Source organism: Nannobrachium achirus (genome assembly GCF_963921795.1).
Source record: "Nannobrachium achirus genome assembly, chromosome: 3".
Taxonomy (NCBI): domain Eukaryota; kingdom Metazoa; phylum Chordata; class Actinopteri; order Myctophiformes; family Myctophidae; genus Nannobrachium; species Nannobrachium achirus.
In genome coordinates this window covers 43,010,524-43,037,610 of record NC_137812.1, presented here as the reverse complement: position 1 = coordinate 43,037,610, position 27,087 = coordinate 43,010,524, and the positions used below count along the sequence as shown (strand labels likewise).

Genomic DNA, 27,087 nt, shown 5'->3' with positions numbered 1-27,087 from the left:
AATCTCAACTGTCAACATGATACGATCAACTTATGGTGAGCTAGCTTTAAAAGCCTCTTATGTTGCATGGAAGGCTTTCTCAAAAAACAATTGATTTTATTTACAGTTTACATTATGTAGTGGGGTTCCCTGCTGTCTCTACACAGCTAAAGGGGTCATTTGAGCCCTGTTTGACCCCTTGTAACTCATGCAATGAACAAAACAACTACAAATCACCAATTCTGTTTTTTAAGTTAAGTTTTTGTTTAAATGTAGGAGTTGTAGGGAAATAATGAACAAGAATAGTTTCAGGTGATTTATTTATTTATTGCATTGGCCCATTTGGTAAACAGACTCACTTTGATAACATCGCTCATCAACATACACTCAGTCTCAGAGATGAATTATAAAAATAGTTTTAAAAAAAATGTATAAAAACTTGTGCCATTACTAAGGCAATATTGGATTACATTACAGTAAACACTTTATAAGATTACTCTGTTAACACTTAAGTGGCAGCCAGTTTAAAATGATTACTGCATTTACTGGCGACTGCCAATTAGCAGGAAATGTACAATATAAGACAGCCACGTGATTGGGTCTTTTTTTTGCACTGGATACCACTTCTACAGAATTAATTTCACTAATGATCTTCATTCAGCAACCCATTGTCGAGCAGAATTTGGCCAACAAACCACTTGGTATTTAGAACCATTAAGCATGTTCCAACAAGAAAGGCTAATTGAAATGTTGGACATCTGCTGCAGAAAGGGTTAAAAGGAAGGAATGTAGTGCATGTAGCGGAGGAGAAGCAGCGTTCAAATTTTGGCTTTTTTGGTGGGGGGTTCACTGACACGGCTGGTGCATACAGCTGACTGGGTGTAGGGGATACGCGAAGCTGTCACTTTCTTTCCAATGGTCTCAATCTGAAAAACAAAATGAAAATAGCCATCATTAGTTTCAGTCAGGCACTTCTAGGCCAGTGGTACTCAACCTGTGGGTCCCCAATTTATTTTGGGGGGGTCCCCAGATGATTAACTTAACTCATCTGGTGCCGATCCCGAACTAGTTCGGCTTTATTTCAATCCAATACAATCTTTTTTTTATTAATTCACTTACCCCGAGCTGCTTGTAGAGTCGTGGGTGGTCCTGGCTCGCTAGCCGCTAGCCAGCTAGCCGTTCTACTCTGTCCGACGATATATTCCATTAAAAATGGTTTAAAATACATTTTTGAGCTCCCCAATGTTCACCCGATGTTCGGCGCCGCTTCCGATGAGTACACGAGTGTGCCGATCCCGAAGTAGTTCGGCTTTATTTAATTAAATGAATAAAATGATAAGAGGCCTTCTGAAGCCTGGCTTGATTTTTGTAGCTACTAGCCGAAAGCTAACAACGTCCCGGCCGGCCGTAATTTGCGAACGCAATCGCCAATCTCCGCCTAATCCAATGAAAGACCGCATCTTTAAAGGCTTATATCTCTTTTTTGTGTTTTAGGGAAGCGGCGTGAGGTTTATTTACGGCGAAATCGCCCAAAAATGATCTTTTAGATGACAAAATGGGAATAGCCATTCTGTTAGCATCTTCATCCGGGACATTTCCATGCCGTGCATGAACGTGAGCACGTCAGGTCCTGGAAGCTGAAGTCCTGGAAGCTAAAGCACTGGCCTATGAGAGATGCGCTGGCATTCTTTGGCCCCTAGAGGGCGCTGGCACTCAGAGTTAATGTGCAACATTGTTTTCTCTCTCAACAGTAAACAAACCAACATAAGGTTTGAGTCTATATAGAGGGTAAAATGTGTGACAATTCAAGGACTTTTTAATACCTCTAAAATTAAACATTGGCCAAATTGTCAAATATTATAGAGGCAGAAATTGTGAAAATAGCCGATCTACATGCTCACAACGCGCGTTGTGAGCATGTAGATCTGCTATTTTCACAATAGAATCGCGTTATACAAAATGTAAAGCCTCAACTCTTAGTGCTCGTCAGACGTCAGCGTGGAGGGTCCCCAGTTCAAATATGATTCTTTTGGGGGTCGTGGCCTGAAAAGGTTGAGAACCACTGTTCTAGGCAACAAAAACATCTTGTCTTTTCACAAGTAAAACGATTAATATTTGCTTTGGAGGCCCTCTGTAATCACCTGGAAGCCTATGTTCTGTAGCTCAGCATGGAGATGGTCCAACACTCTCCGACCGTCAAATATGAAGGCTGGCTTAAGCATCTTCTTGTGGATCTTTTCATAGTCCAGCTCCTGTGGAGGAAAATTAGGATTTAGCTCTTATCGATCCAAGCGGTTTACATGTGATTTCCTTAATGATTCAAGATTAGATGTTTTTGTAAAGACTGTGCCTGACCTTAAACATGTCCCACTCGGTACAGATGACCAACGCGTGTGCACCCTGGCAAGCTTCATAGGGATCTGTTGTCACGGTTACCAACTCAGACACTTGAGAAAAAGAAGGGGGGAAAAAGCCAACACCCACAGTTAGTAATCAGCATTGAGTCATCAGTCTCTTGATGCTTAGTAATACTTATGGTCATGGTTCATTCACAAAGTTTTCACAAAAGGAACTATGAGCATTAACTTTTTTTTTTTTTTTTAAACCTTCAAAGACTTATTGTGTTGTTAAGCAGTACTGGTTAGTTTTGGTTTAGTATAGCAGGATTCCTACATGTTTCCCAATTCAAAATTCCATGCTTCTGCTTACTCTAATATAAGTGAATATTTTTCTCAGTGTATATTAATTAATAATTGCACCAGCTGGTCAGTTGGACAGTCAAACTATACTGCAATCCTCAATTTCTAGATTTGCAATTTGTTAAGACTACATTTGTTATGGTTTGTAATGTTACTTAGATTAATTCATGTCTTTATTTCATTATTATTATTATTATAACAGTTACCTCTTTCTGGGTTGTCCTCTGAGATGTTGGGCTGGGAGAGGTCATGAATGATTTGTTCCTTAAGGACCTTTGGATCATAGATGAACAGCTTGGCCCCCTCATCCATCAGATACTTAGAAATGTAGATACTTGATGACTCTCTAGGGTTTGAAACACAAACATGCAGCTCATAGAACCTGACTCTAGGATTTGACCTTTCTCATAGAACCTGGACAGAGGTCAGAATACAGCAAATATTTGCTTGCATTAATCTTTTATGGACACTGCTTTTGTCAATATACTGTATATATAGCCATGCCCAAAGGTGGATACATATTCAACATGCACCCTTATACACACTTAACAGGTCCTGGAAAGTGATAAGAATTTCATGATTAATTGAATACAGTTTCAATATCTGCAAGAGTGTGATAGGATCTTTTACAGAACAGAGCTGTTGCTGAGGTGACAAGAGGGCATGAGATATGTAAATATAAGTTAACCACTTGAAACCTGTCCCTAATTTAATTTTCCCTAATTTGGGCAGTGTATTGAAGGCAAAGGTCATTCAAACTTTTCAAAAAAATATCTACTGGCTATTTTTACTAGTTGCCATACAACAAAGTACATACAGTATATTGGGCTAAGAGGTTGAAGTGATTTGAGACCTACCTCGTGTCACCGGTGTCTTTCTTAAAAGAAAAACCTAGCAAGGCAATCTTCTTGCCAGTGACAGTGTTGAAGAGACAGTCAATGATCCTGCAAGCAAATCGTCTTCTCTGGTACTCATTCATATCGATGACCTAATTGGAGAGATGATGGGGTAATAGTATGAGACACAACATAAAGGAAGAAGATGTTGATATAGTGCTGTGAAATGTATAGTTTAGTTAGGTTCCCACCTGCTGCCAGTAACTGGCCACCTCGGGGAGGTTGAGGGCCTCACAGAGGTACACAAGATTCAATACATCCTTCTGGAAACAGCTGCCACCAAAGCCTGGTCAGGTTCAATTGTGAGAGAGAGAGAGATGGAGAGATACAGCACATTAAAGGGATAGTTCACCCAAATAATAATGTATTCTATCGATTACTCATCCCATGGAGACTTGAATTCATTCAATTAATTTTGGGAGAGAACTATCCCATTAAGCCAGTTTGGACAGAACAAACCACTAACAATAAGCCCTACTTAGTTGACTGGGGCCCCCTCCTTTTTCCCTCCACCTACACCAAACTAGGTCACAAGACCTCCTAATGCAACATGTTGTGAGATCTACCATTTCACAGAATGTTCACCCCAGAAAAGAGAGAGAGACGTTAGGGTTCACGTGGTTGAATATTAACAATTCAGTCTGTAAGTGTGGTATGCGTCTCTCTTACCTATGCTGGCTTTGAGGAACTTGCTGCCTATTCTCTGGTCCATGCCGATAGCCTTAGCGACCTCCTCCACATCAGCTCCGGTGGCTTCGCACAGCGCACTGATGCTGTTGATACTGCTGATCCGCTGGGCCAGGAATGCATTGGCCGTCTACACATACAGTACATAATTTTGTTTTGTGTTCGTTTATCGGAATAAAAAGGACACTCATGGATACACTTATGCTGCATTCACACTAGCGGTAACAAAACAGGCTACAAAACATTTTCAATGGAAGCCCAACATGAAGCTAAAAACTGAAATCTGCCACTTGTTGCTGCATGACAGGCGTAACAAAGAACAACTTGAGCCGACTTAAAACTTTTCAGCACTTCAATGACGCAGTTAAGTGTCAATCAATCTTATGTTTGTGTTTATCCATTTCCACTCCCCTTCTCTCTACCCACAACTCCTGCTTAGTATTCTTGCCGTTAACCAGTTCCCCATGCTATTTATTTAACCCTCCCTTTTCATTTACGCAATGTGGCTTGAGCAACAAATCAACGCCGCAGCAATGTAGCTGGCCACGCTTGTTAATTTATTTTAGCCATTGTTTCCGCTTGTGTGAACACAGCATTACAGACAAAAAATTATTGCCTCACATACCAGTTTGGAAAGCTCAGAGGACCATGTGTTTGTGGTGATGATGCGTGCCTTGGGTACCCAGTTCTCATACACAGCACACAGTGCTCTGATTGCCCTTTGACCTTCCGCTGTCTCATCTCCACCAATCAGGACACGGTCGGGCTCCTTCAGGTCACGCACGGCAGTTCCTTCCGCAAGGAACTCTGGGTTGGAAAGCACCTGGACAGAATGAGATGTGGGAACATTGTTTTTTAATAACTTGCATAATGACAGATTTGAGACGTCTGGCTCTAAAACAAACACGCATACACACCTGCAGATTGAGACTAGGTTTAGTGTTCGCATCAAATATACGTCTAATGCTCTCAGCAGCCCGGACAGGAACTGTACTCTTCTCTGTGACGAGCTTGTAGCCATCTGAAACCTCCACAATCCGCCTGGCACACGCCTCAATGTACTTCAGGTCAGCTGCACGGCCTTTCCCCATCCCGTAGGTCTTGGTAGGGGTATTAACCTGTGGTTGAATACATTAACCCATTTAGGCCTGAACACATTATGACGCAATACTTTATGCTTTAAATATAAAAGAAATAGCAGATATACAAGCTCACAGCGCGGCACCGAGTGCCGCGCTGCGAGCTTGTAGATCTGCTATTTTTGAAAAATCGTGAAAATTAGAATTTTGACCCGATTCTATAAGTGTCTTTTGAATCCTTCTAAGATTTTTGGAAAAACCCTATGTTTCTATGTCAGCAATCTGGCCAGCCATCGTCAAAGAAAAGGTCCTTTTCACTTGACTGGAGCTCAGTTAGTCTGTTCTTGAGACACTACTATGTCAGTGGTTCTCAAAACCTTTCATGTGAAGGACCAACCAAAATGATATGTATTTGGCCACGGACCCCCATCTCAAAATATATAGTTCCACAAAGAGTTACAAACGTTTGCTTTGAAAATACATATATTCAAAGATTTGCACACATTTTCATGACTTTCATTCATGCTTGTGTGTATTTTTTGTTTGTATTTCGTTTGCAGTGTCAATGGTACCAAGCATACTGTACGTAAATCACATGTGAAAGTAGTGTGTGTGTGTAACAGGTATGGTAACTAGAATACTCACAGAGATGAAGACTAGATCAGCATCCCTTATGGCAGAATCAATGTCTGTAGAGAAAAACAGATTCCGTCCTCTACATGACTCAACCACCTCGTTCAGGCCCGGCTGGAGAAAGCAAGAAAGAAAAAATAAATTGGGTGAACAAAAGCCAGGGGTCTTCAACGTTTTCAGGCCAAAGACCCCTTAGTTGAGCGAGAGATGAAGTAGGGACCCCCACAATCTGTTCAGAGATTCCATATAGTTTCATCGTTTGACAGCACAATCATCAATGTATTTTGGTTTCATGTCAATTTGACTTTTCACTCTGTACTTAGTTTGCTCTTTTTCCCCTCTACACCAAAGCTCTTTGACAAAAATAGCCGATCTACAAGCTCACACCGCAGATCTGCTATTTTTGGCTTAAGTTCCCAGAATATGGACGCTAGGGTTCAAATGGTTAATATAAAAAAGGAGAAAAAAGGTTTCTTTCACACAAAGATTTGGAGGACCCCCTGTAGTAACTCTGAGGACCCCCTAGGGGTCCCGGACCCCCTGTTGAAGACCCCTGACTTAAGTAAAGTTACATTCACACGCGGTCATGATGACTGTGTCACCATCCCCCCTTTACACCAACACTAGTCATCATTGACGTCATTAGAGCTACACTCAGAGGCTGACAACTTGAGAAGTTGCAACATATGACGGGTCTGGAACTCATTATGGCTCTTTTTTTCTCCTTTTTACATAGCCTAGATCTTGACGCTGGGCAATACTGGCCAAAACAGTTTCTCTTTCTAGAGGGATGGCTGTAGTATCTACGAATGGGGTGGGGCCAAACATGGCAAAAAGAAAGTTAAACACAGGTAATAGGCTAATTTATTGACCATAATGACCAGGTGTCTACAGATGTGCTTTGATCTCTTACCACAAGCTCCAGCCATTAATTATACCTTAGAGTGATGGTTTTATGGACAATTACCTCGTATATGGGTAGAGTCTCAGAGTTCCAGGCTTTGATTCTCGACTCATTGACATCCACAACAGTCACGGTGATCCCCGGACACATCTGGGCAATCACACTGCATGTGGGGCCTCCGACATACCCTGCGCCGATGCAACAGATCTTCTTTATCTCAAACATCTGGAGAAGAGAGTTGTCGTTAGAGGCAGTCACCATTATGAAACATTTAAGATACAGAAGAAGTGCGGGGTTCTAATAAAACATACCGGCAATCAAAATACCATAAACATGAAAGACCTACAGCATTGCTTGTTTAAGCAACAAGTCCACACACACAGAATGTTATTAGGTGACCATTAAGTCACCATATAATTCTCTACTGGAAGCTACAGACCAGAGTGCGGACTTCACTTCTTCTCTATTGTACATGTTTTTGTTCAGCACCTGTGGATTCTTTTGAGATATGCGTGCTTTCCTCTTGGACTCTTAACGTTTAAGTAATAACTCAGGACAGGCCATGGCATATTGTCGCTGTTTACACCTGAATTCCCCCATGGCAATCAATAAAGATCTATCCATTGATTCGACTAGGATCAAGTTGCTTTGCAGTTTGCTGATCCGGTCTGTTGTTAGAAAACATTAGGAGGGCTGTAGACTGGTTAATTCGGAATAGAAAGAAAGCAGGCTTTACATGTACTGAGGAATCATCAAGGATTATGATACACGAAAGAAGAAGATATATTGATAACAATTGAATTACACAAATAAATACCCTAATTTCAACAAGAACTTGACTATAACTATTTCTTTCTTCATGTTAGTTGGCGCTGCTTTTCGTCCTTTAGTTTTCGATATTTGCATAGAAAGGTCATTCCACCACACCTTTCACGCTGTTTGAATACCCCTTTACACCAATCATCAAAGATCAAAGCATGTGACGGGCGGCCCACCCTGGCACCCCCTGGAGACATTGCTTTATCTAGTTCCTCCATAGTTAGTCAAATGTCTCCACCTTGATAATCCACAGTTAATAGATAAAGGGATAAAGGTTTTTTAATATCTGTGGTGTGGCACACTGTGCAAATACATTAGACTTCTTATCGATGGTATAAGGTTATACCACACCTATACATTAATCACAGTGTTATAAACATTTAATTGTGCTGTCAAATGGAATCCTATGATGAAGCCATCAAAGCTGCCGCATCACTTGGAGGAAGAAAACCAGTGGAATACTTTTTCAAGCTAGCTAGCTTAGAAAGACTCATCAAGTTGCATGGAAGGCTTTAATATCGAACTATTTCATTAATAGTGACTCCTTGGCTTAGAGGAGTTGTGTGGAAATTAAAAAAGGTCCCCCCCCCCCCCCCCCCCCCACTGTGTTGCCTAGAACTAGAGGATTGATTTTGCTGTTTGTATTGCAAATCACACTGGTGTAATGTCATCACGGTGTGATTTACAATACAAACCCCAAAATCAATCCTCCAGTTCTAGGCAACACAGAAGGGGGGGAACTTTTTTTTTTTATTTCCACACAACTCCTCTAAGGCAGGGGTCTTCAACAGGGGGTCCGCGACCCCTAGGGGGTCCGCGGAGGTACTGCAGGGGGTCCGCGAAATTATTGCTTAAAAAAAAAAAAAAAAAAAAAAAGATTTCAAAAAATGTTTTTTTTTTTTTTTTTTTTTCCACATTTATGTTAAAAAATAAACCACGATTCTATCCATTTTGAATAGCTTGAATACATGCTTACTATGCAATTGACAGATTGTTGATATTATTGACATTGGTTCTCAGTTAATAAGTAGTATGTTTAGAAATGGTAGTGGTACGGCCCACCCTGCTCGCTGTAACTTGTACATGTTTAAAATAAAAAATATGTCGTAGCCCCGACCCCCCCACCCTACGAGGTGGTAGGGGGTCCCTGCTCCATCTCCCCATCAGTTTGGGGGTCCCCGGCCTGAAAACGTTGAAGACCCCTGCTCTAAGGTATATTAATGACATAGTTCAACATTGAAAAGGGGTGGTTTTCCCACTTAAAGGTAAATCTTCTAGTTGTGTGTGTGTGTGTGTGTGTGTGTGTGTGTGTGTGTGTGTGTGTGTGTGTGTGTGTGAGAGAGAGAGTGAGAGAGAGTGTGTGAACAGAACACACACACACACACACACACACACACACACACACACACACACACACACACACACACACAGTGGAGGTCCCTGGTTTGCCTCTCTCTCAGCTAGGGGGTTCCAACTAAGCGTGGAAAACGTTGAAGAACCCTTCCAGGTTGTGGTTTGTACTGCCTGGACTAACGTTTAACAGTAAAACCTTGTCAAGGGGGGATAAAGACCCTTTCAGTTCAGCCAAGTAAGCCACGTATGATCCAAGCAGAACAGAAAGAGCCTTTTATTCCAGCCAACCTTAAATCCGTTAGGTAGGCAAGTTACAAGTTGTAATCATAAGATTGTTGAAGATCTTTTTAAACTATCACCCGTAATGACATGTCCAAGATATGGACGCCGGGTGTTCAAGTGGTCAAGTTAGCCAAGACAAGTTTCAAGCCAAACTGGACCTTGTAACATCATGAATGAATGGAGGCATAGTTCACTAGGCTACTAGCTAATATTAGCATCCATGCTAGCTGCATTACCTGTAGTGCCAACTCGACAGTCTGATAAATCTGTAATAATGTGATAGAATTCACTTTGTTTCCCAAATACCTTCGTGAAGCAGCCGTCGATCGTGGAAGTTGTTGGACGGATCTTAAAATCGGTCTCGGTCTGTCTGGCTTGTCCGAACGTCACGACAGATTACTGGAAATGAGAACAGATGGATTTCTCTCCCAACTTTCTAAACGACTGAACTGAACTGAACCTAGAATCTATCTAACACACAGAGACACACACACAAACACAGTTACACACAACCCTCCCCGTTACATCTACATCTGCTAGGGCTGGACACAGTCACACACGTAGACACACCTCTATGTTGAGAAGACCAGCCCAGCGCTCTGAGCAGCCAGCCCTCCCAGCCAAGAAGACGCACATCCGCTACTTTCAAAATAAGAGTGTAAATTTCGTGGTTCTCAAACTTTTACATTTGAAGGTCTCCCCTTAACTTTGACAGTGTACAAATGGAACCAAATGGACCCGTTAGGGTCCATTTGTACACTGTCAAAGTTACAAACTTGCCAAGGGTCAATTTAGACCCACATAAAGGAAATTTTCAGTGGTCTGAGTAAATATAATGGTGCAACTCAGTGGTTCTCAAACTTTTAAATTTGAAGGTCTCCCCTTAACTTTGACACTGTCAGAGTTACAGACTGACTGTTGTTTCCCCATACACTGGTTCAGGACCCATTTGTGGGTCGCACTCGCAGACACATTTTGATGGGTCCCTTCATTTTTCCTACATTTTGTTGTTAGTTATTTCAACAAAAAAAGAAAGAAAAAGAAAAGTAATAAATACATTAGAAAACAAATGTTAAAGAAGGGAAAATAGCCGATCTACATGTTCACAACTTGGTGCAAAGCGAGGCGTGTGAGCTTCAGGGCCGGTTCCGGGCATAAGCAACTTAAGCGGTTGCTTAGGGCCACAACCACTAAAGTCCCTTTTCCACTGGCCCAACACCACACTGCTCACTTGTGCCAGGTTCATAATGACTGATCACTCACTGACTTTTCATTTAGACCACCAGGATATAGTTGTAATACATGATAATAGATTCGATTGTGTTTAATGTGTTATAACCACTATTATAATCTATTATAGTGTATTATAATTATCATAGTAATACATTAATACTTTATAGTGGGTTATTATAGTGTATTATAATTTAGGATAGTTGTAATACAAATTTATATTGTATTTTAATCACAGTTAAAAGGGTAAATTTGTTTCTTACCGATAGGGGTTCTTTTGTGTAATGGAAAATGTAGATATTTTTATGTGGTGCGGTGTGGTGTGGTGCTAAAGCTGCAGTCGAAAAGTAGCTTAAGGGGGCCACTTCACATGGAGAAGATTTTCTTTTTTGACTACACATATCCCCTATCCAAAAACAAGCATTATTTTAATATGCAATAAAACAAAGATCTCACACAAGACACAACAGAATAATTTGATAATATATTTGATAAACTGCATGAGGCATATTATCAAATTATTCTGTTGTGTCTTGTTGTGTGAGATCTTTGTTTTATTGCATATTAAAATAATGCTAGTTTTTGGATACTGTCTGTCAGTAATAAATCAATGTGCTGACTCTATGGCCATCAGGTCATTCAAAGACACCCGTATCCTCAAAAAAACTAAAAATAAATACCAAAAATGTTGTGCACTTCGCGCGCATGCATCCGTCAGTTGGGGGCCACCTGAATTAATCTTGCAAAGGGCAACCTGAGTCCTAGAACTGGCACTGGTGAGCTTGTATGTAGATCTGCTATTTTCACTAGTTTGGGTCCCGGGCAAATGTCTAAAATCAATCATACATGGGCAACTGGTGGCCCGGGGGCCACATGCGGTCCCCACCTTCACTTAATGCGGCCCGCAGGTTAATATATCGGAATAGATATATTATTGATTTCACCTGTTAAGATTCAAACATACAAACATGACCTGCTTTTATTGCTTCAGTCTATATTAAGTGTGTTACAATGTTGTCTTTTTTAATGCCCAATGCATTTGTATTTACATTCATAAAGTTAACATAGGCTTAGTATAACTAAATGCATTTGAAATTAAATAAAAATGTTTTTCAGGATTCCAATAAAAAAATAAGTAATGTGATGAGTTTTGTGTGTGTAGATCGGCTATTTTTGCTACTTTTGTGTGACATAGAATGACTATAGGCTACCGTAGGCATTAATTATGAAAAAAGTAAAAAAACACATAAGAGGTACAGTATTATGCAATGTGGTCCTCTCGAGTGATGTGGAAACATAGTGGCCCTGTCAATCATCAAAGTTGCCTACCCCTCTAAGTCTAATGTCTCTTTTGGGTCACAGCCTAAAAAGTTTGGTTAACTTATGGAATTTAAGTCAGAATTTGTCTGATTCCAAAATAAAAGTCCATATTTAATAGTTTGCATACCGGTAAATTCATGTCTCACTAAACTTCTGATTATTGTTATTTTAATCGCCTTCAAAAGACACAACTCATCCATGCCTTTCATCTCATGGCCATTTGGGCAATATGCCTTCAACAAACACCTCTATCCATTATTTTGGTATGAGTCTATATTGGAGTGATCATCTATGCTCCATGGTCTTTTTTCTTTTTAGTTTTTGGGGCTTTTATGCCTTTATTTGATAGGACAGTAGACAGAGGAAATGGGGGTAGAGATGGGGAGTGACATGCTGTCACAAAGGTGACAAAGATCGTCCGCATCGGGAATCGAACCAGCGACGCCATCAGGCATCAATGCCTATGTGGTATGCGCCTAGAGCAGTAGGCCAGCAGGTGCCCCTGATCACCTATGGTCTTATAAAGTGTTTAAAAACACACACATACAACACAATACTGCATTATTATTTATTTGTTATTTTGTAAGGAAAAGTGCATAGTTGAAGCCCTTTCTTTTCAAATAGAATTGACAGCGTAAACCGAGGCCTCCTGTGGCCCCAGATACACTGGACAAGGGGCTGCATCTTGATCTTTAAAAAAACAGTTTGATTCTCAAATCTACCACAACCTGCTTCATATCTCTTCACACACATTTTCGAAATGGTCCAAGAAACAAAGAGGGAAAAAGAAATCACACCAGTGTGAACTGAGTGGTGGTGTCCATTAATTTCAAGGCTGTGTCTGTGTGCATGTACATTTCAAGGCTGCTCAACAGCACCTCTCTGGTCACCCAGCGGTATTGCAGACCAAGCTACAGACGGCTACACACACAGTCACGCTAAGGAGACGGTGTGACCACCGCTCAATAACGATTTGTAGACAACGGTGTAGTCACACACACTGCTACTTACATGGAGGGGCATAGTTGGCAGTAATGATAACACCCAAAACATGTAGTCCATGGCAGATAAAATACAGAATACTAACAGCCTCTGTAGATGATTACAATTAATCTCCAGTATGGTCAAAGTGGCTACTTGTCAATCACAGTTCAGATCCATTTGTAGGTGATTTACAGATGTAATATCCTGTGTTTAACATTGAACTTTCAAACTACTTACCCAGCTAATTTTTAACTAACGCAGTAAATGCACCCCCAGATTGTGCATTTAGTTTTTTACAGCCACACTTCCAGAGCTAGGAAAAATGTACCAATTCCACTTCATAACCAACAATGAGAAGCCCCGACAAACCCATTTGGACCTATGGTGGAAAACATGCCAATACAGATTTATTTTCTTTCTTTCACATTTGTGTCTTGCGGTTATCAACTTCCTGATAGGTGTCAGAGACATCTTTCCATGTTAGCATTAAGACATCTTTCCATGTTAGCATTAAGACCACAAACCCTCATATTGACACCGTTACAAAATAATAGTAGAATGCGCTTCTCACAACTGCCTCCTGTTTAGTACTTACTAGAGTGATTTGGCAGAAAATAAAATGTGCAGAATAAACTTGGGACTTCATCCTTCAATCTAATGCCACACCACAATGATGGCAGGGTATGTTACATGAACCCTGGTATTCTCAAGGCCAGTATTTACATGACAGAATCAGCACACCATCAAAAGGAATGAATGTATTGTAACAAAAGAAAGTGCTAATAAAATGTCTTAGCTACCTAGTGTCTCTATACAAATATTACAGTTTTCTTTTCATTTCAACAGTTTTAATATACAAGCTCTCAACATGTTGCATCACAACCCACTGTGAGCTTGTAAATATGCCATTTAAAAATAAATCCATAATTGGGACCCATTCCTAGATTACTACATACAACTGTTTCAAATGACAGCAGTTTAAATCTTAAGGTAAATGTTCTACTTCTGACAAATATCCAGTTGCGTTGGATGGTTTAACCTAACGCATTGCAGCCTGCATGAGAACATGAGACAGCTAATGAGAAATGTAAAAAAAATGTTTTGGGCATTTCTGCTTTAATTCTGAGAGCAATGATGAGAGACAGGAAAGGCCCCTGTATGTTACGGTATCTTTTAAGAACAAAACATAATTCCAGTATATTTCTTCCAGTATTAAAGCTTGGTAACGTCTTTTTGGGGAAATATATTAGAAATGTTTATTTTCATCAATCAGATGCATCATCAGACGCACAGCTCAGTCACTACTGAACCTGGCATGTTGTGTGGGGAAGCAGGGATTACATGGCAACTGTTGCAAACCGGATCTTTTTAATTATATAACTTATGAACAGCTGTTGTGAAGGCCCTCGTTTAAATATGCAATTAAATTAATCTGCCATTCGACAAAATGACTGGCACTATACAGAGTTGTTACGTCTAAGTGGAATGTTTGTGTTTAAACGCTCAAGAACCCTCCACCCTGTATTGCTCAGCAAGAACTAGAATAGCAATTTGACTGTCCAGAGAGGACTTCATGGCCACCCCTCCCTTCTCCCCTAATCCTTGTAACACATTCCTTCATTTTGACCTCATGTCTGATTTCGAATAGCAAAAGTCTGCACCAAAGTTGGGGGAAAGTCATGGTAGTAATTCCATCACAATAAAATTAACTTGACAACCTGTTAAACATACCCATCTAAGAAATAAATCTAACCAAAAGACGAACAGAGAAAATGGTACCAGAAAAGGAAAAAAGCATAAGTCAAATGAAGGTTGACAGGGAGTTGGTGCAGTCCAGCTCACAGTAACTTGCTAACTGTGAAGGTCCAGTCACAATGGTTGGAAGAGCATGGGTTCCCTGGGTCCACTGCTAGTCAATAGGTGGTGCTGGGGGCCCACGGTCATTGCTCTGCAACCCAATACAATACAAATATATAAAACAAATACGTTATTTTACATTTTATATTTGAAAGCCATGCAAACGGACTCCTCTCCTCTTGGACATTTATGTCTGGACTCTGGATTTATTAACATAAAATAAGAAACACTGCCTGACAATAACGATGGTGAACTTTGTTACTTTGTCACACTGTCCAGGCAGGTAGATTTTATGAGAACAGTTTTTTCTCTTTTACAAAATGAAAAAATAAAAAAAAATAAAAATGGAGATATCTCTACAGAGATGCTATAGTGTTAAATACAACATGTTACAACCAACATTTATGAAAAGTCAGTTAAATAGATGCTCATGCAATAATACATTATTGAGTGTCAGACCAAGCACATAATTCAAGATATCAACAGCCAACTGTTTATGGTTATGTCTGAGTCAGAGTGATATGGCTGTGGTCTGCCGGCCGGCTGTGGTCTACAGTCTACACATAATATGCCTATATATGGGTGTATCGGTTTGTATATCAATAAGTCTGAAATCTGATGCCTATTGCCTATATATTAGAGCTGAGATCGGGCCCATTTTTTTCAGTCCGTGCCGAACCCGTGTCCGACAGTTTTTTGTCCAGCCCGGATCGACGTCCGACAATTAATCATTAAAATGCATCAGACCCATGCAGAGGCCCGACTCCCACCGCTTTTCCACCTCCTTTCTTTTGAGGAAGCCACTGATTTACACTGACTGACTGTAGCAAACTTGTTCTAATGAGCAGTGCATGCAGCTTGTTACGATTATTATGAATATTATGCCACACTGTGGCTTGTGAAAGTGTTTAAATTGTACGTCGATTATTACATAATATACGTCTGACTGCAGTGACTTGCTGCCGGCTGCACACTCATCCTGCAAGTTTCTGCATCTGGAAAATAGCCGATCGTAGATCACTTTTGGCACGGAACACGCCGTGATGACGGAGTATAACCCAGGATTTACTTGGTAATGTGTGTGTTGGACGGACGAGTCTTGCACAGTGCACTGCACACAACCACAACCGTCGCAAAATAAACGTCCAATACAAGGGACATACAGTAGTGGGGAACACGCCAACAAGCATCGAGCTCCCTTCAGCAAAACACGTTTACCTCAGCGTTTGGGACATTCTCCATGCTTAGAATTATGTCTCCATGTCTGCAGCATTAGCGCGAGCAGCACACACACAGTGCCACACACACAGGAGTTGTGCGCTGCGCGCATCATCAGAGAGAGCGCATGATATGTCCGATCCGAATCGACGTCGGACAATTAATTATGAAAATGTGTACGGCCCGAGCCCGAACCCTCGGGTTCCGGCGGGCCTGCGTGTTTTCGGTCAGGTATCCCAGCTCTACTATGTATGGCTGTATTGGTTTGTTTATGAATAAGTCTGAGGCAGAGTGACATGGCCGTGGTCCTACTGGGTTTGTTTAATGTTCATGCAGCTGTGGCTCAGAAGGTAGAGCATGTTGGCCAATGCTCCCGTAGGCCGGTGGTTCAAATCCCGGCTCCTCCTGTCCACATGCCGAAGAGACCGTGAGCAAGACTCTGAACCCCTGGTTGCTCCCTGTGAGTTGGTTGGTGCCTTGCATGGTTTCCATCGCCATCGTTGTATGAATGTGTGTGTGAATGGGTGAATGTAATAGACAATCTATGTAAAGCGCCTTGGATAAAGGCGCTATACAAATGCACCATTTACCATTTATGCTCATGTCTGAGTCAGAGTGACGTGGCTGTGGTCTGCCGGCCGGCTAGGAAGTTAAGTGCATGAATTAAAAACTGAGGTCCCTGGGCTATAAATTCTATAATTCTCTCTCTCACTGCCTGGCTAGCAAGTCAGGGCATGAGATTCTTAAGAAACCAGATGCAATAGCCCACACTGCTCATAAAGTGTCACATTCCAAGTTAACATTGACATTTTGGAGCAACAACGAAACAAAAGATTTTGATGCTACAACATTTTTATACCAAGTCTAATCCCGTCCTTTTTTTTTAGCATGTTACTATTCAACCAACAATTGGGGTGTGGGCATTTTCTGGGTTTTGTCAGAGGGCAACGGGATAATATTACAATCTCTCCTATTGTCACTTCTCCAACTATGGTGGCATGTCCCACATAACTATTGGGAACCATTCTCTTAACCAGGTCAGTGTCAGGTCACAGGCCAGATTGGGAAAAATGCTACTTTGTGGGCGGCAGCAGTTTCGCACGAGGGAATGGACTTGCGCATACTCGTTTTTTTACATAACATTTTGAACCACAGCAGTAAAAAAAAATGTTTTATTTGTTTACTGTACCTGACGACAGTTTTTGCAAAGCGGTAACTCCGACGAGGTAATTGCAATCTATTGTCATGCTAAGTCGTGCTAAATACAACAGGAGGGACGGGTACAGACAGTGAGAGAGGCAAGCGGTGAGGGCAGCGTCAGAGGAGCTACATAAAAGAATTGTCGTATTTTTTTGTTCTTCGGGATGGATTCTGTATTGGACCCCTTCGTGCAGGCCGCCAATTAAGTAGAAAACCAAATGTTTTTCTGCAAGTAAGCAAGACAAAAGAATCAACAACAAGTGCATGTTAATTGATACTAACATTGTGCGGTCCAGTGGGTTTGCCTGTGGGACGTGGACCTCTGAGGCTTGGTGGGCGGAGCACAAAGAGTATCAAGGCCAGCAGCATCCATCCCATAAGAATGATGGGAAAAGTCAGGTCTCCGTCTCCTCCAGCTCCCACTGGCCCACCGGGGGCTGGCACTGTACATACACAAAGATAGCAATTATCATGCAGTAACATGAAAACTACACTCATAGATCCTATTATGAATGCTTTGATATATCATCAAATATGAGAGAAGCAATGCCCAATATGAAACCAGAAAGTAATGCTTATACATACACTCTTGAAGGCACTCTGTGTCTGTGCAGTAGGACTGGGATTGCCTGAGCTGGAAGAAAACAAGAAAGCAGAAAAGAGCCGACAATAATAATCAGAAGTGATTGTGTCCAAAATTATAGCAATTTCCTAAAAGAAGGAACTGTAATGTTACATTAGTACATCAGACATGCAGATTGCTAATCTCTCGAGACAGCCTCAGAGTCGCAAGACCGATAGGTGTCGCCCTTTCTTCTTTGACGATGGGTTCCCAGATTGGCAGATTGCAGACCCAATTAAATTAACCCACCATCTACATGATCTCACATTTAACATTCAGACAATAGTGGTAAATAGGTAATTGTTTTCCAGAATGCATCGACAACAGTTTTAAGTGAAGACTAAAGACCAAAGAGTTTAGTTTAGCTGTTTAGACTAGAGATCTCAAATTCCTTCTCCCTGTAAATAAGGAAGCCCCCAGGGATGTCCTGGGCCAATTGCAGCTCGCCACGTAGGCCTTGTTACACCAGTGTAATGAAGCCAATGAGATTGCCTGGCTGCTTGATAAAACTAACCTTGAGGCTATTTGTTAAATTGGACGTAGCATTATTAGAGCGAGAGGGAGAGTAACAAGAGAGATGGAGAGAAAGGACTGAAAAAATAAATTAATCTTAGACTATTCCTTTCACTATTATTAGGTAAAAAGAAGTGACAGAAGCATACATGCTCTCATCTGCACCTGATCAACAGTCTTTACCACTGTGCAGTGCCAGTGAGCCACTCAAGACAAACAAACATAACCAGGAACCAGGATATCCTGGGTCAAATCGTCTTTTCATTTATTGCCACGTTCCTCCCAAAGAAAGCCTTTCATTAATGTTGTAATTAAACAAAGTACAAAATACAAATAAAAACAACAACAATCATTTTGTGGATTTATTCTCTGCACTTCAACTGAAGAAAGTGTACTTTACACTGCTTGTACAATACCTATCTTTGATCAAACATTACTTGAGTACAAAGGTACAATGCCTTTCAGTTGGATCTCAAGGAGCACAATAATGCCATGTTGAATGTCCATTTCTCTAGACCACATCACTTACCAGGTTGATGAGCCTCCTCATGGCATACTCATGGGAGCAGATGCATTCACAGGGGTCGAAGCCACCCTCCGCCATGTCTTATCAGAAGGATTCACCTTAGAACAAGTAAAAAAAGGTATATAGTACTGTAAGTTCCAGAGGCAAGGTGAGAAATGTAATAGCCTACTAACTGTTGTACCTGTCAGTACTGCTATGCTATGTGTTTGATAAACACGGGTCAAGGGGTGGAGACAGCTCAGTTTGCAGCCTGGGAATGAGCAAACAATTGGCGTGTAGCCGTGTAGGCTACAGGGATCTTCCTTAATGCATTCCAGGATTTGTTTACAGACTAGAGCACGGTCTCTCATTCAGGCTTGAGGCTACAGTTTTGGCACAGAGTTGGGGCAGGACAAGGACACAGTGAAACTAAACACTGAAGTACATGGAGTAGACTTTGAGAAAATGGTGATATAGGTGTTATAGTCCTGCAACATCAGTAAGAAAATCTGTGATTGCAGGAATCTTTATTTGCAGGAATCTTTATTTTCACGAAACAAAACAATCACACCACCATGTTCTTGGTTGTGTGGCTCCAAGAAAATGTTAGTCCGAAAACCGGGTTTTCATATCACTACGATCACACACAGAGCCATCTTGAGGGATCAATGCATTACCGTTTTGGGGCCGTTTCCGATCAGTCGTGCATCTGAATTATTAAAACGGAGAAGACAACAAAGACCAGAAATCGTGACTACGGTGACTTACTTGAGTGTTGTGAATGCTTAGTGAAAGCTTTTCCCCCCTTCTTCCTAGTCTCCGGGACTGGCGTTGTAACGCGAGACGCCTTCCAGAGCTCTAAACGGCTAACATGTCATCTGTACAGCAGCAGCAAAATCTCGGGCAGTCTGTTTTGTTTTGTTACACGTGAACCAAGCAGCAGCAGCAGGCAGATGAGAACAGTCTAAATCCCATAGCCCGGAGAGACGACGAGTTTTGACTACCTATTTGATGTGCACACACCCTTTTGTAAAACATTGGTTTAACTGTTTATGGTTTAAAGATTTGAGACCATAATTATGATCTAAGAGCTTCTTCAAATGCATAAAAGGTAAACATGTGTTATTAACTAAAAGAGATGTAGAGAACAGAAGGTTGACAATGTACCGTGATATTTGGAACGATACCTGCAGTTCCTACTCACAGCTGACCGTCCTTCCGGGCTATGGGGTCTACTACTTCTCATTGAACACGCGAGACATCCGGGAGCTTGACGTTTCAACAAGCGCGTCTTATTGGTCCAAGAAGGACTCGACCAGACCTCAGAGCCTATCAGAATAAGCCAGGGGACGACTCATAAAGAGTAAACAATCAATACAGCTGCCAATCACCCACTGGTAGATGCCCTAAACCTGTAACATCTGTACAGTTGTGTAACAAAAGAAACATACATTACATTACATTACATTACATTACATTACATTACATTAGATAGACAAACACACTATTATGTTGGGTTAATAGCTTAAAGGAGTAGTTCACCCCCAAAATGACTTTTTTTCTATTGATTACTCATGAGAATTGAGTAATCAATAGAAAAAAAGTCATTTTGGGGGTGAACTACTCCTTTAATTTGTTTTATAATTTGTAACCTTATCATCATCATCATCATCATCATTAGATTCATATGTTTCATTTATCTATTCTGTTAGGAAGCCAACAGTAGGTAAATTGGTCAACTGTCAAAAAATTACAATAAATAAATAAATAGAAGAAAATGCATATTTTAAATCTGTCAAAACAAAATGTAACAAATGTGCCCATGTAATCAATTTGGTGGCATTTGGACAATCTCAGAGTTAAATGAACATAGGATTTATTCATAAATAATAATTATAATACATATTAGTACTACTACTAATAATAATAATGCCTAAGATTTATACAGTAAAGTAGTCAAACACTTAGGTAAAACATAAATACCACATTATTTGTGTCTAGATTTATATATAGCTTTTATTACGGGCGGTGCCTCTCCTCACCTGCTTTAACTACAGCCGAAATATCCGGAAAAACACCAAATCATTTCAGTTCAGATCATTGTTCACTTTAATGAACATTCCAGCGTCTCCGTGATTTAGCTACCACTGAATCACATGCGTGTGTGTGAGTGTGCAGTGTACTGTTTAGATAAGTGAGACTGACACTGACGCGGGCCACACACACATATTACATACACAACCCAATGCCGCCTCTTACCGTCTGATTTAATAGAAGGGCAGTTATATATTTTAGAAAAATTGAGCTGGGAAGTGGAACGGCAGAAAGAGGAGATTTGAGAGATCCTCCATCCTGGAGAAAAGCAGCAGCAGCAGCAGCAGCGACCCCGAGCAGAGCAGAGGAGCCACAAACAGAAACACACCGGGGGGAGAGGCTGCTCCACACAGACAGGACAGGAGAGCAGAGAAAAGGAGAGGAGAGCAGAACCATGGCTAACATTGCGGTCCAGAGGATCAAACGGGAGTTCAAAGAAGTTCTTAAAAGCGAAGAGGTGCGCGAACGCCGCTCGGTTACACCCGTAGCGATGTTATTCCGTTTGAAGTGGGGTTTAAATGTGCTTTAAACGGGGTTTAAATATTCATGTCATAGCATTTTTGTTGCGGTGCTCTTCTTACTTTGGCTAATGTTAGCCTTTAGCTTGTGTTGTAGATGTTGATGAGGGAGGAAGTGAGGCCTGGATATTATGGAAGTTGAGCTTGTCTTGTTATTTAAACTGTTCACGGCTTTATTTATGTACTTCCCCAACAACACACGCCAAAAAAAATGACGTGTTTTCGAATGAGTAAGGTGTCGTGTATTAATGACGAGAAGTCTCTGGTATTGTGGTTGGCTAGCGTTAACCTAGCTGACAAGCACTTCATCATCACAACAACAATATAATGATATGACAAAAATACTGATGCATCAGTGGTAAACATGTCATTTTTCCCCCTGAGCGTCAAAAATGACATGTTTACCACTGAAAGGCTGTGCGACCAGATATATGAAGTAGTATTGTGTGAAATGGATGTCAGTCAGGTGGTGGGGGTGTTAAATGTAGGAAACCTCGAGGATTTACAGGCCTCCCGTGTCATTTTAGCCCCAACAAACACCATGGCATGTCGTATACTGATGGCACCTGTGACACTCTTTATGAGTCATTACACACGTTTACAATGCTTTGTTGGATGACGTGATCGCAAGCTTGTTTTAGCAGCGTTTGACAGCTATGTCTCGGGCGGCTACACGTTAGCCAGTGACAGCTCGTTAGGCTAACTTACTAAACAAACTTGTCCACATCAACGTACACAATAATTTGTGGTCGGTGTGCAAGTTATTAAACTATTTTGTCAAAGCAACAAAGGTGAAGCTTTTATTATGTTACCCTGCAGTCCTTAAACATGAAATGGTCCAACCGTCCAAAGACAAGTTAACAATTTGGTTTTGCTATGTTGCTAACTAGCTTTACACAGAAACTGAAAGTATCCATGGTATTTCTGTGACTTGTCATCATGTTAACCTGTCAGTAACTAACTAGCAGTTTTATTCAGAATCTATCTATATCAGAATCTGTGATTGTTTTATTTATTTACTGTAGATTATGATCCCTTAGTGTATTCTCTAACGAACTGCAACCTATTCCCCACCAATGTTAATGTCCTAATCTAATTTTTGTTCTCCCTGACAGACAAGTAAAAACCAAATAAAAGTAGATTTAGTGGATGAGAACTTCACAGAGCTGAGAGGGGAGATTGCAGGTCCACCAGACACACCATATGAAGGTAACATACACATTTATTTTGTATGATTAGCAGTGCAGTGTATCCAGTGAAATTAAATGATATCCAGTTAAGTCTCTTTGTTGTTTCCTCATTATGTATCATTGTCTTTCCTTCCTAAGGTGGAAGGTATCAGCTTGAAATAAAAATCCCAGAAACGTATCCATTTAACCCACCAAAGGTATGTATTCCAGTATCGCCCACTTGAACTGCAGAAATAATAGTCAGCTTTTTATCCATTAAGCTAACTTTCCCTTAAACAAAACACACACACACACACACACACACACTCTTATGCACACATGCATACTACTCCTATACTTTATATCTTGCATGCCAAGTTGCCAACGCATTCTTTCAATCTGGCATCTTTCTCTCTCTTAGGTGCGATTCATAACTAAGATATGGCATCCAAACATCAGCTCTGTGACAGGAGCAATTTGTCTGGACATTTTAAAAGACCAGTGGTATGTAAACAATGCATGCATTTCGTGACCAACATCAAGCAATGTTCCAGTGTGCTTTATATAATAGACTTGGCAGCACTTCAAATTAATACATTTTACGCTCACTGCCAGTGTGCACCTCTTTCTTTTCATCATGACCACAATATAGGCGTGGGCAATATGGAAAAATACGCTATCACGATATTTTTCCAAGCTGTATCACGATTCACAATCTTAATCACGATTATTTTTCATGTTGGTTTTTATGGTTACTTTTCAAGTTACTTAACAGTACAACCACCTACAAGGTAACAAAAACTAAAAGAAAAAGGAGTAACAGACCATTTAGACCAGTGGTCCTCAAAGTGGGGTCCAGGCACTCTCTGGGTTCCTTTTTGGGAATTGATCCTTACAAGTATGTAACTCTGACAGTATACAAATTTGGTTTCATTTGTATACTGTCAGAGTTGACATTTTAAAGTTCATTGTATCACGATATATACGATATCTCTGAAAAGGCATATCGTGGAGACATTGTATCATCTCAATGATATTTATCACCAAATGGCCCACCCTACCACAATATTTATGTCCCCCCTGTCCTCCCACACCCTGTTCCTGTCCTCCCTCTGTTTTGTCCAGGGCGGCTGCTATGACCCTGAGGACGGTGCTGTTATCTCTACAAGCTCTCCTTGCTGCAGCTGAACCAGATGACCCACAGGATGCTGTAGTAGCAAACCAGGTAATGAAAAATGTATTATTTTGTGTGCTGGAATGCTCAGGTCCTCCCTCTCAACCGTAGCTTCTCTCCATGTTCAGAAGCAAACAGGTTTTGCAAGGTTGTTAGAATTCCAAGCTAAAGCTCATTTTGTTACCAGTGAGAACTGAAAAGTTGATGGTTGACGGGTCATATCGTGGTCAATTATGAATTAAAACATGGCGTTCTGTGAGCCCATCAGTGTCATTTCTTGGCTGTTATTTTTTTTAATTTAAAAGTATTGTTCCTGGGCCAGTAGCTACAGTCATTTTGAAAAGTCACTGGCCCAGAGGACCAGTGGCACATGTCCCTTAATGTCTAACCCTGACTGTCACTGAACCCCCTTAATTGCAGTGTTACAAGAGCAATTAAACAAATGCACCTAGCAATGTAAACCCTGCTTGCACTGTGCTATGTCATTTTTTTTATTGTACCCTTTTTTTTTGTTGCAATTTGTATTCTTTATTTCACACAGGAGAGTGTAGGGAGACAGGAAACCAGGACAGAGAGTGAGAGAGATGCATGCAAGACAAACAAACCTGAGCCCTCACGCTCACTAGGAGCATAATAATGGTTTGTCCACCAGCCATCCGTCCTGATCTTTTTGACCCAAAAGAGAATAATCTATTCAGTACTGATCATTTCCACCAAGTGTTGTTAGAATCCACCCATGTGTTCTGTATTTTGACCATGACCTTGATTGTGACCTTGACGTTTGAGCTTTTTGACTAAAAACACATGCAATTCTTGGACATCTGAGTTATTATTATTATTATTTTCCTTCAAAAACGCAGAACTGATTGTTGTGCTTGAAGGGTAGATAGTACATATCTTTAGCTAAGATTTGCCCACAACAGGTAATTTTTCTCAATCTGGTTTGTGAAAAAAAAAACGAATATTTGTTGGTACATTGAGTTCCATAGGATCAATAGCAAAGGCTGCACACATCTCTCAATACCAAGAAATTATGTATTTACGCTAACATGCTTTGGAAATATGTCTTCTTTAGGATGACATTGTTCTCTCTGCTCCCACAGTATAAGCAGAACCCAGAGATGTTCAAACAGACGGCACGGCTGTGGTCTCACGTGTACGCAGGCGCTCCTGTTTCCAGTCCCGACTACACGCGTAAAATAGACAAACTCTGTGCTATGGGCTTTGATAAGGTCAGTATCACATTGTTTCTCAGGCTAAATTATTATTGAATGAAACATGGTATGGGACAGCATAGCTTAATGGGTTTAGTTTCAAGGCATCCTTGTTAAAGATTTACATGGTTTTTTGAGTCTTATTGCAAAATACTACCGTAAATGCCAATTAGACCTGATTTAATACGATTTTGAAAGGGGGGGCATGGTGTGAATATAAACCATCTCTTTCTCTGATGTTTCAATGAAAATATACAGGTGTAGAGAAGGGGTGCATTACATATTTTATGTTAACAAGAGGAATGCCATACCCTCTCCTCCATCCTTCAGGTTATTACCTCAAGTTAAAACAACTTTGTATGTAGTAGTGGGGAAGGTTACGGTTTGATGTAGCGTTTGATCACACACAAGTAATTTTTTTCCCCTCTCTTCCAGAATGCAGTAATAGCGGCCTTGTCTTCAAAATCTTGGGATGTGGAAACGGCAACAGAACTGCTCCTCAGCAACTGAGTCTCAGCCAGGCTTGATGATCCCCAACACCCACTTCTCCCGGTTGCCATTTCACCATTGCCTTCCATTACATTGAAACTCCCGCCAACCACATCCGTCAAACTGAGCCTTTTTTTTTTCTCTTCTTCTTTTTTTTCTTTTGAGAGGGGGGGGGGGGGGAGGGGTGTTGTTACAAGTTTGTATGCTATAAACTTGTCACAAATAGCACCACAATCGCCAATATGCACACCACCTTGCTGCCTACTGTCTCTCGCCATTCGTTACTCTACTCCATTTGAATTATGTATTTTCTTCCAATTTGAATTTCCAAAGTTCCAAAATCATGTCCCACCAAAAAACAAATCAGAAAAATCTAAACATGACGCTTTTTGTTTGTTTCTTTTTGGCACTTGGCACAAGATTGAATCTGGAGTTAAATTCTAAAACTTTGACAGATTTCCTGTTACTGTAAGGAATGATTACTGCCACCACCTGGTTAGATTTTAATCTGTAGAATCATCCTAAAACAAAAGGGAAACCCCTCAAACTGCACTTCCTGTACATTGTCAGTTATTCTGTTATTTCATCCCAGTTGGACGTTTGTCAGAGTATTCTTTTGATGGACATTTAATACCCTGACTAAAGCCTTTGATTGGGCTAAATAGATGCTGTTGTGGTGAAAGAGTGGTGTGTGGGATTTCCATAACGTTAGAGAAGTCCAACCCCTGCAAAGGTTTGGATATGGTTTTTAGGGTCTAATCTATAGAAGCAGACAATGGCATACAAACATACATGCGTTCTCTTAACACCTGCACAGCAGGAAGAAAGTTATCTGTAAATAGATATATAAGTGTGTAAATTTGAAAATAAATTGGGATATACTTTTCTTTCTTACATGACATTGTAAAACAAATTATTTTAAATATGACCTATACTTAGTTTACAAATACATGGGGAGATATCTTTTTATCCTTTTGTGGTCCATTAGTCCCTACCTTGCTATACCTAATGTCTACCTTTTCTGTTTTCTAAACTGATTTCCATTTTATTCCAAGTACATTGAGTGGCCGAGACTGTGATATAGTGAGTGGCACAGCCAATATCCTGGTCCTGATTGTATTGCAAGGGGGTTACAGAACAACCTGCCCAGGCTGCTAGGTCCTGAAATATCCCATTTCTAAAGTAAAGACATACCACCTTCTCCGCTGTACCCCTAACCTTTTCTTGTGTCTGTACTTCTTTGCACGTTATAGTATGTTGCCTTCTAATAGGTTTTCCTGGCCAAGTTGGCACCCTTCTTAGGAGGGAACTATAATAGTGCTAAAGGCTTATCCAGTTCTACTGTATAGCAGCCACCTTGATGGCTATCAAACTAACCACTAGGCACATCCAATGTGGTAAAAAAAAAAATTAAGCTTTGTTTATTTTACCTCGGTATGTTGCTAAAAAATCCCATCCTGAATGCATTTACCTAGAATCAGTAATTGATCAAACTGGGCAAAACGCATTCTGGATGATGCATTAGAAGAGCTGAGTAGGTTATTTTTGTTGTACAGAACAATCACCTCTAACCATAGGCACAGCTTGCTCTTTGCCACAGATTTGAAAGTATCTCACCATCTAAAATATCCTAATATAAATTGAAGGAG

At 40.7% G+C, this 27,087-nt stretch overlaps 3 protein-coding genes across 4 annotated transcripts; 1 reads left to right on the top strand and 2 right to left on the bottom strand.

Annotated features, from left to right (window-relative positions):
* Window positions 1-285: 285 nt before the first annotated feature.
* LOC308281159 (UDP-glucose 6-dehydrogenase-like) lies at window positions 286-9,812 on the bottom strand. The gene is made up of 12 exons (XM_080721272.1): window positions 9,638-9,812; window positions 6,941-7,102; window positions 5,986-6,087; window positions 5,179-5,379; window positions 4,887-5,084; window positions 4,244-4,391; window positions 3,766-3,860; window positions 3,536-3,666; window positions 2,885-3,024; window positions 2,335-2,426; window positions 2,121-2,231; window positions 286-905 (listed from the first exon to the last, which is right to left on the bottom strand). The coding sequence occupies exons 2-12, from the start codon at window positions 7,100-7,102 to the stop codon at window positions 798-800; spliced, it is 1,488 nt and encodes a 495-aa protein (XP_080577398.1). The 5' UTR covers window positions 9,638-9,812; the 3' UTR covers window positions 286-797.
* Window positions 9,813-12,441: 2,629 nt separating this feature from the next.
* smim14 (small integral membrane protein 14) lies at window positions 12,442-19,685 on the bottom strand. Its single transcript, XM_080721549.1, has 5 exons — window positions 19,549-19,685; window positions 18,805-18,899; window positions 17,726-17,774; window positions 17,423-17,583; window positions 12,442-14,813 (listed from the first exon to the last, which is right to left on the bottom strand). Exons 2-5 carry the CDS (start codon window positions 18,877-18,879, stop codon window positions 14,775-14,777), a joined length of 324 nt encoding a protein of 107 aa, XP_080577675.1. The 5' UTR covers window positions 18,880-18,899; window positions 19,549-19,685; the 3' UTR covers window positions 12,442-14,774.
* A 1,415-nt stretch (window positions 19,686-21,100) lies between these two features.
* ube2kb (ubiquitin-conjugating enzyme E2Kb) lies at window positions 21,101-26,337 on the top strand. Of its 2 annotated transcripts, none has more exons than XM_080721685.1 (7): window positions 21,101-21,331; window positions 22,508-22,601; window positions 22,721-22,779; window positions 22,983-23,065; window positions 23,687-23,786; window positions 24,839-24,967; window positions 25,208-25,364. In XM_080721685.1, the coding sequence occupies exons 1-7, from the start codon at window positions 21,269-21,271 to the stop codon at window positions 25,211-25,213; spliced, it is 534 nt and encodes a 177-aa protein (XP_080577811.1). In that variant the 5' UTR covers window positions 21,101-21,268; the 3' UTR covers window positions 25,214-25,364. The 2 variants fall into 2 exon arrangements, with proteins under 2 accessions (XP_080577811.1, XP_080577810.1); XM_080721684.1 differs by lacking the exon at window positions 25,208-25,364 and adding an exon at window positions 25,385-26,337 and having other exon boundaries at window positions 21,106-21,331.
* Window positions 26,338-27,087: the final 750 nt, after the last annotated feature.

Bases quoted from the DNA above. Each gene is read 5' to 3' on its own strand.
- smim14 (XM_080721549.1), bottom strand. From the start codon at position 18,879: ATGGCGGAGGGTGGCTTCGACCCCTGTGAATGCATCTGCTCCCATGAG. The intron at 17,584-17,725 runs GTATGTATAAGC...GTGTATGTACAG, and splicing joins CACAGAGTGCCTTCAAGAGT to TGCCAGCCCCCGGTGGGCCA. The intron at 14,814-17,422 runs GTTAGTATCAAT...ATTGGGTTGCAG, and splicing joins AACCCACTGGACCGCACAAT to AGCAATGACCGTGGGCCCCC.
- ube2kb (XM_080721684.1), top strand. From the start codon at position 21,269: ATGGCTAACATTGCGGTCCAGAGGATCAAACGGGAGTTCAAAGAAGTT. The intron at 21,332-22,507 runs GTGCGCGAACGC...TCTCCCTGACAG, and splicing joins AAGTTCTTAAAAGCGAAGAG to ACAAGTAAAAACCAAATAAA. The intron at 22,602-22,720 runs GTAACATACACA...TTCCTTCCTAAG, and splicing joins ACCAGACACACCATATGAAG to GTGGAAGGTATCAGCTTGAA.
- LOC308281159 (XM_080721272.1), bottom strand. From the start codon at position 7,102: ATGTTTGAGATAAAGAAGATCTGTTGCATCGGCGCAGGGTATGTCGGA. The intron at 5,380-5,985 runs GTGAGTATTCTA...ATTCAACCACAG, and splicing joins CTGATCTAGTCTTCATCTCT to GTTAATACCCCTACCAAGAC. The intron at 3,667-3,765 runs GTGGGAACCTAA...CTCTCCAATTAG, and splicing joins TGGCCAGTTACTGGCAGCAG to GTCATCGATATGAATGAGTA.